Source organism: Monomorium pharaonis, chromosome 7 (assembly GCF_013373865.1).
Source record: "Monomorium pharaonis isolate MP-MQ-018 chromosome 7, ASM1337386v2, whole genome shotgun sequence".
NCBI classification, from domain to species: domain Eukaryota; kingdom Metazoa; phylum Arthropoda; class Insecta; order Hymenoptera; family Formicidae; genus Monomorium; species Monomorium pharaonis.
The window spans coordinates 15,266,101-15,284,939 of record NC_050473.1 but is presented as its reverse complement, the minus strand read 5'-3'; the positions used below and the strand labels follow the sequence as shown (position 1 = coordinate 15,284,939).

The 18,839-nt window shown below is 43.7% G+C and overlaps 1 protein-coding gene across 1 annotated transcript in view; it reads right to left on the bottom strand.

The window, feature by feature from the left end:
- The window catches only part of LOC105830942 (eukaryotic translation initiation factor 5B), a 41,754-nt gene that overhangs the window by 11,150 nt on the left and 11,765 nt on the right, over nt 1-18,839 (bottom strand). The window contains exons 12-14 of the mRNA XM_036289360.1: nt 14,327-14,403; nt 13,845-14,052; nt 13,598-13,693 (exon numbers count right to left, since the gene is read on the bottom strand). Of these exons, the coding sequence (XP_036145253.1) occupies nt 13,598-13,693; nt 13,845-14,052; nt 14,327-14,403 (381 nt within the window). The remainder of the gene's footprint in view (nt 1-13,597; nt 13,694-13,844; nt 14,053-14,326; nt 14,404-18,839) is intronic.

The window sequence follows — 18,839 nt, the reverse complement described above, 5'->3', positions numbered from 1 at the left end:
ATAATAACAAGAGAGTTCTCTTACCTCTCAAAAACTTTTTTTTTTATTCCCGAATTACGTTCAAAGTTAAAATATTGAGATTAAACGAAAATTTATTCCTTTTTCCTTCTCCTCGATTAAGAGCAAAAACGGAGACATCGAGTTCGAATGAAGCGTACTGAAAGCTGATACGGATCTGCAAGCCGGCCGCAACGCAGACGTATACGGCGAACCACGTTATCGCTAGGTGGACAATGACCGGTCGAATATGCCCGCCCGTGTATCCCGAAACCCACGCCGAGAGAGCAATACCTGGCTGGACGTTCAAGCAGCCATCCGGTATCCCCGGCCTAGCCGATGACCAACAACCGAGGAATTGCTTCTCAATCCTTTCTTGAGCTACGGCCGTAAAAGTTTAGCCAAACTACTTTACAATGTGTCCAATATAAAATAGTTTGGTAAAATATATTAAAAATTCTACTATAATTTTAGAATAAAATTTTACTGAATTTTACTAAGATTATCGAAGTCCATGTTGTCCCATGATTTTCAGAATTCACTCCATGTCTGTATACAGATCCAAGTCTCGTTTCCTCGAATCTGTCAGGTTTAAACGTAGAATCTTCCGTTATTTACTTTCCTCTTCCTTTTACCGATTCTCAAATTATATTTTAGCGCGCTAATTACATATAGGGCGCCAAAGGGAAATGCGTACCTACGCGTCGCGCGCGCGAAGTATTATTGCGCGTGTCGGAGTTAATCAGCTCAGACGCGGAAAAAAAGGAGTGTTACGTCCAGGTTTCCCCCTTCGTGCCGTACATGTTTCACGGATACGCTCCTCTCTGCGGCCGGCGTACTTTTATGGCGTACCCCCGTCGTCAAATTCTCGACACTCCGCCGCGACCGAAAGGAATTACCATATAGGTGCACGTGTGCAGGCGGGCAAACGAACCTTGTTCGTCCTCCGCCTCGACCTTCTCCGCCCTTTCTTCCAACCTATCGCGCGCCCGCGCGCCTTCAATCCTCTCTCGACTTTGCTTTTCTCTCTCTCTCTCTCTCTCTCTCTCTCTCGACCGCTCGAGGTTTTGAGATAAAGTTCGGGACTCTCGAAGGACCAACCGCTAATTTTGTCTCCCTCGTTCCTCCCACCCTTTCTCCCCCGCCTCTCAGCCGTTCTCTCTCTCGTCTCTCTTGCAAATGTATAACATTACGCGACGTGTTTTACGACTTGACGTCGTCTCTATCGTTTTTGTCACGTACTAGGAATTTCGGAAGTCTCGAGGCTGGGCATCCGCTTGAGTTTCGTCTACGACAGGTAGCCCCGTAGCTCAAACAAAGGATTACTATATTTTTTTGTTTACGAAGAGACACGACGCATTGGAGAGAGAGAAATGACATTCTCCGATTCGAAAGCGATGCGATTTTAGTCGCGGTATTTAAGTAATTTTCAACTGACGCATTAGACGCTATCGTCTTTTCCCTTCGAGAAGAAGGGGATTATCTCTCGAGCAGTGCGGCGCGGGTAAAAGGGGCCCTAACAGCCTTGCGGCTTAAAAATCTGGTCACCACGCCGGGCATACCACCCGACCCTCATCTTCTGAAATTACGGAAGCCATTACGAGCGTTATCGGCGCGCTTTACCTTTTACGACTAACATGTCAATAGAACGCAAGAGTAGAGGCAAGAGCGACATAGTCATCTCATTTTCTCTCTCTCTCTCTCTCTCTCTCTCTCTCTCTCTCTCTCTCTTCCTTTCTATCTATCTCTTTCGAATGCGATCGGGCCTGGTTTCGCGTGGGCCCGGGCGTATATACTGTCCACTTTAGATTTATCTCGTTCTAAGTGTCCGAGAGACACGATGATCTCTCGGGTTGCGCCACGTGGGCGGAGAAGAGACTCGCGTGGTCGGCCGGGTTGATCGGCGAGAAGGACCAAACGGAAAAGCGTGCACATGCATACACATGTACACGCCTTATCCGCTCGTCTTCCGATGCTAAGCTATCTAACCATTCGCGCCGGACACCCACTCGGACGCCTGCAATTTCTCCGATAAGCTCTCGCGACGCCATGCGGACGTTTATTGACACGTTGGTCATGTACTCGATGCCAATAATCGAATTTTTTTTTAATTTAACAATACACACAATATATAAACAAAGAGTGTCTTATCGTATTATAATGTATGTACAATTGCGGAGCACCACCGCGATATCGATCGTGAGGCGCCGCGATCATTGAAGCGTGTCCAGTCGCGCCGTTGCGTAAAGCAGATCACGCATGAAAGATTGAGATTCAATTGAGATTGTATATTGGAGATTGGAGCTGGGCCAAACAGAGCAAAGAAAGCAAAGATTAGGATTACAGATCGGAATTAGAACTCAGCTGAAAGCTGAAAGCTGAAATCTTCGCTGGCTCTAAACGTTTTAGTGTTTTGAAATCTAAATCCCATTTCAAACTAAAAAAATTAAGTGTGAAAAACGAAGAGAGAAACAAAACATTTTAATATTAAAATTAAACGTTCCCTTTTTGAATTGTGCAATACGAATATGTTCGCCAACAGAAATAAAACAATTCGTGATTTACTCGCAATCTGTCCATCAACTCTGACGAAGATGCATCTTAATACATCTCGTACGTGGCGCTTAAAATCTCTATAATTTGTGCAACATTTAACAATATACATAATGAAACAATATTATTACTTTTGTTATTGGTAGTAATATAATGTGTGTTTAATGATTTCGCAGAGAGAAGTGCATTTACAGCTGTTATAAAAATAAAAGATAAAATTCTCATCGAGATAAAAAATCTCGAAAGACAGTTTCACCGCGCAATTATGCAGACATTTTTCATTATTCACGCGGGACAATGTCCTGATTCGCCGCAACAGTCGTAATACAATGTACAGCCACAGTGCCCGGGGTCAAGGACCTCGAGCGTAAAATGCGCGGCCCCGCCTTAAGGACGGCTCGCGAAAAGTAAAACAAAGAGGAAAAAGGACTCCCCATAAATTTGAATCGTGCACGGTGGGGGAACAGCTGCTGCTCGCGAGCAGCCTAGAGATCACATGAAGCGAAAAGGGAAGAAAGGAGTTCTTAGAAAGAAGTATAGCGAAAGAGAGAGAGAGAGAGAGAGAGAGCCTCGACCTTGGCACTAAGCGCGCGAGCGTTCGCTCGCGCGCCATTTGAAGGCCGATCCTTTCTCGGCGCGAAATGGGGAATCCGCGGATAGGTGCAACTGCACGAGATGCCTACCCGAGGGCTCGCTTCGTTCCACGAAATCCACGCTAGACTACGTAAGCTGCACCTGCGTGCAGCATCACGTCATGCCTCGCCATGTACCGTAAGTGCCACCGTGAGAGAAAGAGAGAAAAAGAGAGGGAGAAAGAGGGAGGACTCCTCTCGCGGTACCGCGAGATATTATCCGCGAGATGTGCTACGAGATCCCGGCACAACTGAAACTGATACACGACGCGATTATTTATTCCGCGAGTGCGTATACTAGAGATTTACACGCGCGGCTTTCGCGGTTCCGGCTACGGCGGGTGTGTAACGGTACGCAAGCGTTACAAGATGCGCGAGACACGGCGAAGGAATATTGACACACATATGGAAGGTGGAGCACCCTCGAGATACTTCTGCATATCGGAATTTGCCTCCGCAAGTGCAACGTTCCACGCTTTTGAGAGACGCTGTTAAAACGAGTATGCCAACGTTGTACAATGTTGTAAGATCATCGAAGACATTTGGAAAACGAACATTTTTCGAGAAAAATATGTTAGAATTATTGCTACATACCTATAATACTATTAGATAGAGTTTTCTCTTGGAATTTATTCTAAATCGTGGTAACTGTGGGACGAATAAATTTTCAGGAATTTTGTAACTTGTAATTTTAATAAAATTTAGCTTTAATTTTTAGTAAAGTATTTTTTATTAAATTTTACTTCAATTAAAATTTCTCGAAATTCACGTTTACCATTCTGAGGGTGAACTCCAAGAAAGAGACAATGCTCTCCGTGTATATGTTTCATAGCGTGTATTCCTTTGTCATTTATCATGTGTATAAAGGAATTTTGTATCGCCTATATTATTTCTAACCTTTTTGGTCTGTTTTTGCATATCGGAATTGTTATCACGTGAAATATTAACTTTTCCTGTCTGACTGTAATATCTTTTTGTCGACTATCACGTAGGCATTGTCAGATTATTCATTGTCAGATTCTATCGTTACCAGGAAACCAAAAGGTGTAAAAAGAATGACGCAGCGCTTAAATCTTTTCAAGATGCTTCCGCATGTTGCGAAATTACAGCTGCAGGCTCAACATTTACATGTCACCTTTTGCAATTTGACTATAAGAATGTACTCCATTGCCAGCTCGGTATACACTGGGAAAAAAAAAATTGAGTATCCCCAAACCAAACTGTTTAGTCGAGGCGTTTCTTAACAACGATCAGGTATTCATATAACAAAACCTTTGATTATTTTTACTACAGCATATCGTAACAAGAAAGTATAAAAGCAAATAACATATATACATTGAATAATTTCATTGGGCATTTTTTCATCAAAATGTTTTGTCATTCCAATAAAATTTTGGCTTGTAGACATTTTTTCTAGGGTATGCAGGTACCGTTATTTTATACATTGCATACATTTCATACCATTCATTTTATACATTGATGCTACAGAGCGCGTCCTTCCATGTTTCCACGAGGCGCTGCCTCTGCATATCGGAATTATTTTCGCGAGTTGCGAATATTTACATGAGGTTCTCGCGGGCTGACTATACGCGGCCGCATTTATCGCGGGTGCGTGCAAGGATAGACGGAAGACGAGGGGGAGGTGCCGTTCTTGGCATACTAGATAGTAGACGTGGCGCGACGCGCGTCTCGGCGGGAGCGAGCGAGCGCGGCTCACGCGCGCGCGAGACGGGAACCGGAAGTCTATTTTCGTGGCCCGCACCAATTTAGAAGGCTTTATAGTCCGTGCGACGAGAGTTAGCCGCTCTAACGGCCCCTCACTGCGTGCGTCGTCGGGCGCCTTTGGACGCCGTTAATCGAAATTTCGCGCCGCGTCCTCGTCTTCGGCGAGCACTCGCGAATTTTCAGTTCGCGAATTCGCGCTCGCGGCTCGAAATTCCCCTGGTGCCGCGGAAAACCAAGTCACGTCGGTAATTAACGAAAGAGACACTTTTACTTTATGTATATAGTCCTAACTAAAGACAAACCCCTTGAAAACAAATAATATTAAGTACCTGGATTGAATAGCCGTCATGATTATTTTAAAAATTATTTAAAAATAGAAATTTTAGAACTTTATTTTTTAATTCTGTTAATAGAACTTTTTATACAAAATTAAATATATTTTGTAAGGCTGTAATGATAAAATAAAAATTACAATAAAAGAAACGGGCAAATGAGCCAATATACTAGCTGTTAATGTATTATATACAAAATACATTTTTATAAAAAATTCTAATTTAAACCGAATTCTTAAGGCACAATATAAAGAAACAGCGGAATCGCGCGAGACACCTCGAATTCGAGTTTTGGAAATATCAATGAGAGACGAAGCTCCGTAGACGTAAGAAGAGCCTTCGAGATATTCAAAGATCGCACGTCATTTCCCGGAAATAATATTGCACACTGTTTCCGCGAGTAATTTTGTTGTTGAAAATGTTCCGCGAACTTTCTCGGAATATAACGGGCGGACTTGAGAGAAACTAGACGAGCGCGTCTCTCGCTCGCCGGGGTTGAAAGCCCGCTCGCGTGTGCTATTTAACGTTTCTACGAACGTAAGCGTGTCCCCCCACGTGCGCCCGAGCTGTTTACTCCTTTTCCGCCGCGACGTTTTTTTTATCGCCGTTGGCAGAATTAATCGCAAGCTCGAGTAAAACGATCCCACCGACATTGGAAACCTCGTATCCGGCCGGACGTTTCCCTCTTCCTCTTCCTTCCCGTTCTCGCTTCCGTTCTACTAGCTGCTCTTTCCTCTAATTCTCCCCCTTGTAATGACGAACACAATACCAAGTGACAATTCTTTGTGTTGACGAAACGCCATTTAGAAACGATTCCCTTTCGCAAAAAAATATAAAGAAGAATCATTATTAATTTCTTCATTCCTCCCCCTCCCTCCCCCCGCGGTTCTTTACATCAATTAGACAATTTAGAAAAATAATCCCTCCATTTTTCACATAAAATTCATTTTCCACGAAACCTCTCAGTCCTCAATTACTGTAATTTAAAAAAATTGATTTTTTTACCGAAAGAAAATCCATTAAAAAATTTGTCACTAAAAAAAATAACGCGGTAAAAGTAAAACCGATAATTCATTTCGGGGAACAGAACACGTTTTCACGCAGGACGAAGCTCGGAACGTGCGAGGTAGAGAACGACGGACAGAGGCGATATTTAGAAACGGGGTAAACAGGGAGGAAGAGCGACGTTGAAAAAAACGAGGGACGCCGCACAGGCTGCTGCCTGATGCAGCCGCGACAAAGCACAAACGCGCTCACTTGCCGACCACATCCCGTCTTTCGGTCTTCCGGCCCTGTCAGTGGCTTTCGTGGAAACGCCTCTGGCTTCCTTCCGGTCGTTTATCACTCGTTAGAGACGGAAGGGTGGACGCTCGGTGGACGGAGGCCGAAACCCCCCCCCCCCTTCGACATGCCGTACGCGGACATGAGGTGTTCGTCCTTTCACAAGGATGCGCTCGATCCCTCGTATAATAGCGGTAGCGCACGCAGCACTGGGTGTACAAATGCTAATAATAAGCGACACACTATCCTTTGGTATGCGACCGGCTCTTTTGAAGCTCGGGACAGTCCTTCTGGGGTTAACTCGGCACATCCGGTTACGATCGACGTCGTCGAAATTATATGGGAGGAAATACTCACGATGAAAGAGATTTCGATTTTACGACACTTTCCTTTGCGTAAAAAAAAAAGTTTCACGTATCAATTTCATTAACATCTCTTTTTTTAATATTCTTTTTTGTTAACGATCACGAAATTTTACTGCTAAATCATATATTACGCTCAAGCTAATTGATAGAATGTCAATTGTTTTTGTAAAATTTTTCTTGAACGTCCTTTATAATTATTTCTAGTATAGAGAGAAATCATTTTTAGATTTGAATCTAGCTAAATTTTTAGAAACTTTAGCAAAACAGTTCTCTCCGTATAGATTCCGTATTTTCAAAAAAAAAAAAAAAATATCCAGACGTATCGTTTATCCGATCTGACCTTTTATATACGACAAACTTTTCAAATTCATCATTATATACTTTTAAGTAATAGAAAAATTTTAGATAATGAAACGACGTTGTCTGAGAAAGATTTCATTAAACGTTCTTGTTCGGTTATTCATAAAAGTCGAGGCGGACGATCCGTTTGTGATTTTCGCGAAGCCGCGTCTCGCGTGCCTCTCTGTATTCCTCGGACAATTCGTGAAGTCGGGAAGAATAATTTTCGCGTAGGAGACGGCCTCCCCCGTACTTGACGAGAATAGCAGCCGCGTGCATTGCGGGCAATTGCGAAACGTCGCGGTCTGAATACCTCTCAATAGAGAGATATCCTCCCCGGTTTGAAACTCCTATCCGTCGCGAATTTGCGCACACGCGCGCACGCCACGGCGTGTGCGTCAAGGAAAAGGAAGAGGAAGTAGCGGGAAGGGGAAGAGAGAGAGAGAGAGAGAGACAGAGAGAGAGGCAGAGAAAGGAAGAATCTGCCGAGTGCCTTTCCGCCGGAAGAGGACTCGCGCACCGGAGCGTTTCTAGTTCCTGTCGCTCACTCACGAGACCTGATTGTGAATATAATTCCAAGTGAAACCGTTCTAAACTGATCGAGGTCTCTTCTTGACATTTCCGATTAATACCAACGAGAAATGTCGTGATGCACGTGATATCTTTCGGAGGTATATGTCAATATCTTTTGATTCAGAAGTAATATCTAAAGTAAACAACGTCCGGAAGATTAAGATAAGTTATATTGAAAGAATCGTGTTTAGAATTATCACAGTAAAATCTGAATTATCTCGGCTACATTAGAATTATTGCAATAATTCATTCCTTCTCTAGGCTGACTCAGAAATGATAATTAACGTATTCCACCTTCGGGTTAGGAATTGTGTTTCAACACCAAGGAATATGCGGCGTGCAATTCACATGAGCTGAAGATTTTTTAATTCCCATAAAAATTATTATTAGATACAAAAATCCATAGTAGGACAATATTGGAATTCTTATGTTATTGGTTGTCCTTATTAATATTCTTAAGAGATAATATTTAAAACGTGTAATTAAACGATTCCTAGATGATGAAATAATAAATTATTTCGACAAAATCCTATGCTTTTATTTCATAATTTATCTATTATATTTATCTCTCTTTATCTATTATATTTATATCTCTTCTTTATAAAACAGCGTCACGTTGTGAAATCGGGTGAACTCGATGCAATATACGTCGATCATGTTTCTCGTGCCATGATAGCGTGCTGTTAAACTTATTACGATAAAGGGCCTCTCTTTCTCGCTACTTATCTTTCGCCCTGCCTCATGCTCGTTCTCGTCTTTTTCCTCTTCGCCGCAATCATTCGCTTACTACTCCGCTCGCTCCTCCTCGAGCTTCCAACTTTCGCTTTATGAGGACAAGCGAAAACGCTTCACAACCGATTAAGCTCCAATTTCATTTAAAATTTTTCACTTTACAAATTAAAATTTTAAGTAACATCTTGAGATTTCATGTTTTACAAAATCATAATGTGTGCTTTTCATTACTAATTTTAAATTTAAAAAAATATATATAGACATACGTATTTATATATTGCTATTAAAAAGTTTAAGACTCCAAGAATCTGTTTTTATGTTACTATTTTTTTAATGAATTAATATTGCCTAAAATAATCAAATTCTTATTAAATTTTGTTTGAATTGTCAATAATAATATTTAACAATACATGATCTCATAAGTAGGCGTCTGACTTTTTTTATGTAAGTGCTTTCATTTTTATTTATACATAATTATGTAAACTGTCACATGTTTTAGGCATAAAATAATAATTTCAAACATTAGCAATTGAAAAAAATCCTGACATTCAAAAATATATTATTACGTAATACATGTGATTAGGAAATTAATAGTTTGCGTCTGGATCAGTTGACTCCCATATGCCTCTACTCACGGGTAAAATGCTTACACGTAAATGTAAACCAATAAAAATGTAATCGAGTAAGATAACAAATTGGAAGATGATCAATATTTGGTGATCAATATTTGATGATCAATATCAATTTTTTTAGATGCACTTTACACGAAAAACTGTATTTTAATAAATGAATGAATTCTAACTGTGGCTCGTATGTAATTGACTGACGATAAACTACATTATTTCGCTAGCAGACGCTTATAACTGATAAAGAGGAAGCAGAAGAAAACGGAGAAGAGTGTCGCGCGATACGTACACAGCTGGAGCGAAGACCGCGGAGGAAGAAGAAGATGATGATGATGAAGAAGATGCTTTACGCAGCGGAGGCTATTTCCGCCAAGACCATCCAATCGTGAAACACGCTGAGATTTACTCTCGGAGTGAGCGAAGAGGAAAAAAGATAGAAAGAGTGAGAGAGAGAAAGCATCAAAAGCGCGGCGCTATCGCAATTCTCGGGTCATCGGGCCGGAGCAGAATCCACCACCGAACAAACGAATGAACGAACATAGGAACGGATGAACGAATGATCGGTCGGTCGGTCGGTTGGTTGGCTGGCGGAAAATGGATAACGGAGGGGAGAAAAAAAGAAAACGCTGCAAGAAAACGGCAGGCCGAAAGAATCCGCCGGATTTCCGCTCGCCGTTACAGCCGCCTATCGAGACCGCCACGTTGCGCAACGCCCAGTACTATGTATCCCTCTGTGTGTTTCTGTCTGTGTGTGTGTGTGTGTGTGTGTGTGTGTGGCTCGCGCACGCCCGATAACGCATGATGGAAGTCGCGAGAGGAGAAGCGGATAGATGAATAGATAGGCGGCACTCCATGCGAGTTCTCCGAGGCGGTCTCTTTCCGGCAGGCTCCCTCGCGGCGCCACGGGACGGAGGAATAAATTCTAAGGGAAGAGTAATCGAGACGATTACGTAACGACGTATGACAGTCATTAGCGCAGCTATCGATACTGCTCATTAAATCTGCATTAGAATGTTCGTAAATTGTAAAACGCGATGCGTAACTTTGTTCTCAAAAAGACATCGCCTTGCTGCACCGCGAGAGAGAAATAATTGCAATCAATGCTATAATTTAACTGTAATTTATTTCTGATATTAATTATACTTATAGTTGTTCGAACTATGCAAATTACAGCTATTAATATTAATACAGAGTAAATGAACAAATGTTAAAAGGGTCATTATATTCCATATAATTGTGATTGTAGTTACTACATAGAAATGTTGAAGTAGTACAGTAATAAACTACTTTGTAATTGTAAAGGAATTGGATTTATCCATCCAGCTAGAAGATTTTTCATACACAAAATACAAAACAAATTAGTCTAAAAAGGTCGAAGATTAATCAAATTTGTTAATAAATCATCAAAATTTTAAAATATCATTTTCAATATAATTATAATGTATTGCAGCTAATAGAGGAATGAAAATATTATTGGCTTTTATACAGTGGATTTAATTCTTATCAGAATTTTCTCTTTTGCAAAGATTAGCAATTTTTCTTGAATCATTGATCGCAGCAAATGAGCGATGTGTCCATGATGATAAAACGAGAAGAAGGAATGAGGGACTTTATCGCAACGATAGACGACTCGCAAAATTTGCAGTGCGAATGTTCGTGCGTCTCGAGCCCCCCGACAGTGCGTACGGTCACCGGTCTCTCTGGCCAAACGTCTAAATCGCGCGCTGAAAATCCGCTCGACGATTGCGAGCTCACGTTCCGCCGGTTCTCTCGCTCTTCCGTCCCGCGCTTAAGCCGCGCCGTTTCCTTTCGCGGCGCGATATCGGCGCGTGTTCCTCCGGTCCTCGCCGTGCGCATCCGGTCGCCAACGTCGGCCGACCGTTCGACAAAAGGGAAGAAGCCCGGGCGTAAACTGACCTGCGCTAACTGGAGTTTCGTGAGACTCGACGAGCGCACGGGATAATCGTTAGATCCGCGTCCGGGGGAGAGCACGGTCCTACGAGTATATACACCGGTCGGTGCGCGCACCTCCACGATTGGACGGCACGGACGGAAGTAACTTTTTCACGGTAAATCCCGAGTTTTCCGCCGGTCGCTTTGTTTGCGGATCGTGCTGCCGGTGGCAAGCTGCTTTATCCCGGCAGGACCGAACACGTGCGATCACAGGGGCATTGTAATCGAATAATCAGTAACATCAGCCGATTCTGTTTCTTAAGCCTTGGTGAGTGAGGTTTCAAGAAAAGGTTATTCTAAAGCCTTGTTCCAAAGCCCTAAGTTCCAAAGTTCTAAGGAAGGAAATCTAGAAGAAGGGAAAAAAGGGATGTGCCTAAACGGAAACTTATACAATAAATTACAATGCGAGTAATGCTTCCATTTAACGCCAACACGTTCCGAGAGAACGAACAACTTTGCGTTTCTTACGCTGATGTATGAGGAATCGAAACAAACTAAAACAAATCGCTCTCGAGTTCCGGTCGGACCTAAGAAAATATGAAAGTTGCCATGCCGTGCACGTTTCTTTCGACACCGGAAACGACCTTTTTCCCCTACCGAGTTCCTCGTGGAAGAACGATTTTCTTTCAGAATCCGCGCGTCGTTTCTTCGAAGAGGAACGCCCTGCGAAAAAAATCGGATGCATTCATTTCGCTGGCGCGAGGCGAAGAGAACGCGTCGACAAATATCGCCGGGAGACCAAGAACGCGCGAAAGTTTCGAGCAGACCCGAGCCGTGCGATGTCACTCGAGCTCGATGCCCCGGAGAATATCGCGTGGGCCCGGATACGTGGTCGGAGGATGTAGCGAAGGGCTCCGGAATGCTAGTAGTCGCTTCCCTTCGCCGCGCGAAAGCGACTTCTCTTAGGAGCTTACGTGCCGACGAGGGAGAGGAGACACGTTTCTAAGTAGCGAAAAAATTGTCGAGAAAAGAAGACCGGTGGCATAATAAGTCCAATATACAATAATAATTCCAACAATTAATGAATCGAATAAATAATTGTGCTATATAAACGTGGGGATATTCAAGCGCATTTCTCCTCATTCTTGAACTTCTCGTCCCATCAAGATTTAATTCTTACATGAGAAGAGGACGCTCTTGAGATTTAATTCTGATTTTCCGTTTTGGAGAGATCTTCCGTGAAGTTACGGACGTGCCCGTGTACCGCGAGAAAGGCGTCCGTGGAGAAAGAGCTGAGAGAATGTCGCGGCGAGCCAAGCCGGGCCGAGCCGAGGTGAACTGAGCCCCGCGCGGTGACAGAGTCGCGCGGCCGGAACGACGTTAAATCATCGATCGCGTGGGTGCGCCACCGCGACGCCGCCGCCGGTGGGAGAATACATTTCGGATTTTTGTCCGTCGGGAATTTGCGTGCCACTAATGGCATCGGCGACGCCTACGGGATCCGAGGCCTAGGCAACCTGCAACGTTTCGCGCGCGCTACCGCGTAAGGCGAGGCCGGTGAGGTCGGCTACCCACCCGGTTCCTCCTACGGGAAAGAACGGGACGGGAGGAGAGGAGAGAAAGGAAAAGACAGAAAGAGATAGAGAGAGAGAGACAGATTCTCTTCGGTCGGTCGGATCCACCTACGGCAGCGAGGGAGAGCGGGAGCGAGAATGCCGGCCGGCCCGAAGCGGTTTAATACGTCCGCCCGCTCGATCGTCGCGATCGATCGGCCAACTGAATCGCCGTATTTCCACCGAACGAGTTCACCTACGCGCGCGCGCCGATAGTTCTTGGTTACCGCTCTCCGCTCCGGTCAGCAAGACTGCTCGGGTCCAGTCGCGACTCCCCTCCTCCCCGTCCCCTCTCGTCGGTCGTAACGCGCACAGGTCCCAGGTCCAAGCCGGTCTCTCTTTCTCTTTCTCTTCTCCATTCATCCCTTCGTTCCGTACGCGCGCGCGGATTCAATTTTCGCCGCGAGCCTTCAGCGTAAATTTCATTAATCTCTCCGGCCACAGCGATTATAGCGTCCCGGCGGGATTATTTTTGGTGCAACACGCCGCTGACAAGTCGCGCCGGTTCTGCACGCAAGGACTTCGTGCTGACGTTCTTCGTACTTTGTTCTTGTGAAGGATGAGAGAAATATTATGAAAATATTCGCTTTGTTCTTTTGAGCAAAGCTTTCATCTCTCGTTCGTAGACAGAAGAAATGGCTACAGAAAATGAAGTTCCCTGATAGATTACCATTGCATGGAAAGAACGGCTTTGTTGAACTAATAATTTTTATTTCGTTCTTTCTTGCGACTGGTAATTAGTATCCCGTGGGATTCTTCGTGTCGAAAGATGTCATTGACGCTCGCGCGCCCAACGTTGGAGACTATCGATTTTACCCGGCGATACATTCATATTCTAATGACGCGAAGAAGCACGAGGAGGCGTATGTACATTGCGATTTGCGATAGAGTTTCAGGAACGGAAAGGAAGAAGAAAGAAATGTAAAGTCAACTCACGTCCTTGCTCGGGACGCAGAGCGGCGTTCCTTCCTTGACGATTCCAGCCTCGACCATCACGCCGATCACGATCGGGTCCCTCGAGTTGAATACGTACTGAAATCCAAACGGGCCCACGGGTTTAAAAAGCCTCTCTCTCTCACTGGAGCTGCTCGGAGGATCTCGCCGGCGACGTCGCGCCGGCGTAAATCCCGCTTGTTTATCGCGTATCCGCTTCAAAACCCCTCGTGGGCAAAACGCAACTCACCTGCGGCAGAATCCTCAGCTTGCACGGAAACACGGCGATGTGCTTGTTCTCGTCCCGCTTGCGTTGCTTCAGTTCCTCCCGGTAATTGGTGAATTTGTCGAACAGGTGGTAAATAATGTCGGCCTGGAAGACCTTGACGCCCAGCGAGTCGGCGAGCTCTTGCGCGTCCCTCTCGATTTTCACGTCGAACGCGAGAATCGTCGCGTACCTGCAACAAGTTAATTAATTAGGCGATTGATTAATTATAGATTCCGCTCGGTTCGGAAGAATTGGAAATGTCGTTCTTTTCTCTTTCGTTAAAAGTTGTTGGAAAACTTTTACCTGTCGAAAACAATTAATAATTAAAACTTTGCTTTTCCATTTTGTTTATTAAAGCTATAAAAAAAAAATATCAAAACTAATATTTGTCTCAACTCTCTCAATTCGTGGAGGAGCCTAATGGAATCCGGGAGATACGGGAGTGACGATTCTACTGTACTCACTGGCTATCGTGCTCCAACATGATAGAAGCTTTCATGACGTCCTTCTTGACGACCGGTCCGATACGAATTCCGGAGTACTGCGAACAAAAAGAAGAAAAATATCATTTAGCTTTAAAGAGATTGTCAAACGCAAGAGAGATATACCAGGACGATCATCGCGAGCGGAGCGAGTGCGGAGGTTCGTCATTACGCAAGTCGCTCCGATTTCGCTCGACGGCGTGCAATGGCTGTTTCTCTCTCTCTCTCTTTCTCTCTCATCTTGGCAACATTATTACATAGTTTCTTGCGTTACGTTATTTCGCACATTGTTACGTAATACGTTAGCGGGGGGAAACGGGGAGGAGAGAGGAGGAGATCGAGTAGCGACTGCTGTAACAATCTAAAGCAACCGGAGACGCGAATCGTCGTCCCTTCAACGCGAACCAGTTTCATATACGGGCGGCGTAACTTTTCATCGACGCTGATATCCCGTGACCGCGTGGATGCGCAAAAAGTGCCTTGCAATCCATTTGCCCGGACGAGAGAGGTAACCGTCTCGAGGGGTGCCGTCATAAGTAGCCGTCGAGAGCAAATGACACATTGAATTTCAAAATGATTATAAATAAACGAAAAGAAATCTCCAAAGTACAATTAACACTAAATTGATAATTTCTCGATCAAAAAATAATTAAAATGTTAATTGGCCGTAATGAGAATATAAATATGAACAATTGCTTTTTGCGGTATAAATGGTAACGCGCGTCCGTCGTCGACGGTAAAGCGACGGGCGACCGCGCGTTTCGCAATCCGTTGGGAGATCGCCTACGCTCGGCTACCGCGGCTCTCGCACGAATCTCTGGAATCATTGCCACCGAAACGCCACGGATCTCCCGCGGGTCCTCCTCGCCGTGTGCGTGTGTGTTTGTGTACGTGTATACACGACTAGGCAAAAATAACCCGTGACGCATGCATGCCGCCCGGATTCGGCCGGACGGTGCAACGAGACGGGACGATGCGGCGACACGAGACGCGCGGCGACGCAACACGTTGAAATAAACGCGACGCGGCGAGATGCAGTCGCAAACAAGCCGTTTCGCGGCTTTACCGAGAAAAGCCGCTCCTCCGCGGTCGAAGAGGAGCGCCGCGAGCCACCGCCGAGTAGTCGGGATTAAAGCTGACCGAAGCAGAACGAGCGTGTCGCCTCGTCGTAACGTCACGGTATACAAGAGAGAGAGAGAGAGAACGTCTAACTGAGAGATATTTTCAGAAATAAATATCCATCGAAGATCCGTAAAGATCGCTCGATAGATCCGGCAGACGTTTTACGCAAATCCCTTAAACCGCAACGGGCAAATTAATGAGTAACTCTACTAGTAATCTTCTATGGCAAGCCATTCCACTTTCTAGCGTAAAAAATGTAAAGTTCTTAAGAAATGATTGTTTAAAAAGAATTACAATTCTTATTAATGAATTAAAATTGTTAATTTCATAAATTAGAATTACCTTGAGACAATATAAATACGGAATGATTGTAATTATTATATATAATTATTATTATCACGACACAATTTTAAATTTAGTTATTCATATAAATTTGATTTGAAGCATATGATCGGTAACTAGCGCCCTTGCCCTATGTATATTACGGCGTAATTTCATGATCCGGTAGTACGAGATTTCACGTTACTTTTTACGTTAGAAATAAATACTGCAAATACTAAATCCAGTATAGCAATTAAATGTCTCTTGATATCTTTTAGAATGAATCTAAAGAAGCCATTGATTAAGAGTGAATGTACGAGTTTATTTCCGATAACTGTCAGATTATATTGCCGCATATTATACTCCGTCTCAATCATTGGCCTCCTGATCCTCACTATGATTACACTTGAACGTCTGCTTTCCGGTTTCGAAACGGATATCGGTTACCCGCTCTGTCGAAGTGGTCAATGTCTATAACTCGATACTCGATATACGGGATTAATTGCCGCGTTAAGAGAACTTCGATAGAGTTAAACACACTATAAGTATAGTGTAACTTTCAGATTTTATCGCGCATTCCTCTTTTACTCCTTATTATTCATTACTCTCTGCTGCTCGAGAACATAAACAAGATCACTTTACACACATACACACACACGCAAACTCGTCTACTAAAATATTAAAGCTTCTGCACTGGCATGTTAATAAGCATATCGAGATTTAACAATCGTAGAATTAAATATATTAAAATTTATGCAAATTATCATCCCAGAATCTTGGCGTTCCTTTCTTTCCATGGAACACTAATTTTTTTTATCTTTCCGGCTTTCATACCAAACGAATAATAAATTCAGAGCTTATTAATATTTCAACTTGTGCATCATCAACTTTATAATAATTCTGTATTTCAAATAATCACCACCCTCTCTCATTTTATTTCGAGCGCACCCTCACAAACCGCGATAATTATTCCCGCAGGTATACAGACCGTGCACAAATGGTAGTTCCTATTTACGGGCCAATTCTCAAGCCGGTACCGAGCGGCCGACGGAGGCGGACGATCGAGGGGGAAACGAGGTAGAGACGAACGAACGAACGAACGAACGAACGAACGAACGAACGAAGGAACGAACGAACGTACGAACGGACGGGCGAACGAGCGGAAGATGATACGTTCCCGAGGACTTTCCAAGATAAGCGTGTTTTAGAACTTCCGGCGCGTGTCGCATTCCGATCCTTATATCAGATATGCCGTCAATATATTTTTCCTCACGGTTCTATTTACTACATGTGGCGAGAAACGAGCATATGCAACTTCGTGGAGAGACCGAGATGAAGAATAAAGCGCGAACAAAAATTTTTGTAGCAATTCTATAATACCGTAGCTCGTGCAATATTTAATTAATAATATATCATAAAATTAGTAATTATTAATAAATAAAGTTAGATTAGTAATATTCGTAATACTTTTAATCGAGTTTGATTTATATTTAAATGATCATTTCAATTAAAAATTATGCGTGCTGCTTTTGATGGCAGTTAAATTTTATACGATCATTAATTATTTAAAAACTGCAAATTAAAGTCCACCCAACATAAACAGACGGGATTTAAATGATAGTCGTCGCGAGTCTCTTCTCTGTACACGATCAAAATTCGTAACGAGTCGCGAATTGACGATACTTCGCTTTGGAGGAACGGATGCTCTCGAAGAAGAGGAAGCGGGAGGAAGGGGAGGCGAACAGGAGGCGAGAGAGGTGCCGCGATGGAAAAAAAAGAAGTCGAGTACGAGGGGGGAAAGGAAGAAGGGGTAGAGAGGAAAAGGAGAGGAAAGACGAGACGGGAGAAGGAGAGAAAAGAGAGAGAGAGAGAGAGAGAGAGAGAGAGAGAGAGAGAGAGAGAGAGAGAGAGAGAGAGAGAGAGAGAGAGAGAGAGAGAGAGAGAGAGAGAGAGAGAGAGAGAGATCTAGTACGACGACGAGAAAAGGCGGACACGGCAGATGTTGCCGGCGAAAGAAACACCGCTGGTATAAGCGGGAGGAAGTTGGGAGGAAGAGTAAGACGGCGAGGAAGCGGAGCGAAAGGGGCTCCGGCGCACAGCACGGGGGGGTTAAAGGAGGACTCGGGGAATCGGGACGGGGGGACAGAGAGGGAGGGAGGTGCTTCCGGCATTTAAAACCAGCCGTCGGGGGTACGGATCCTCTTTAGCCTCTCGTCGTAACTGCGGCACGCTGCGCCGAAGAAGGAAACGCTAATTTATTAAACTCGCCTCCCGTTCCGCTCCTCCTGCATATCCTGCCCGCGCAAGCGCGCGCGATTAGCGTCACCGAAGGACGAGCGTGCTGTAGCCTCTTGGCAAATTTTGGTTTTTCGCACCTTTGCGAAGCCGCCACAGTCGACGAGAAAGAGGAGAGGGAGAGAGAGAAATGCAATCCGTATACTCAAAGCAACAATCTTTAAAATGTGTAAAATGTACAAAAAATATGACCTATTATCATTCTTTTAATTCTTTTTTCACTTAAAACGAATAAAAAGACGCAATGTATTGATAAAGAGTGCATGCAAAAAAAGAATTACAAATTTGTATTAATTTAGAACGAGAATTTCAAAATGGTTACTTAACGTTTCTAACTATCCGGAAAAATAAAAATTTTTTTTTTATTCTTTTTTTTTTAGAAAAATACGGAAAAACTAGTCTTTTTAAAATTTTTGTTATAAATAAAATACAACTGTACTATCAATTGTACTATATTTTAAAAAATCAAATGGTTCTTACCTCGATAGAATTACTATTTAAAGTGCAATTACAGGAAGATATATGACATAAAAGATGAAGATTGATTTCTTTTCAGAACAGCTTTATCAAAGAAAACCCGGCCGAGAAAAGCCAGTTAAGTGAGGAGGAGCTGAGATTAAGGGAATCCGGCGGGACAGGATTACCCGTGGTAATCCTCATTTATCTTCCGCGAGGTTAATTGAAGTTGAACGCATCGTCAATCTGCAGCTTTCGTTGATCGCTTCGTGAAAATGCGCTCGCGACGCGGCGAAGCGTG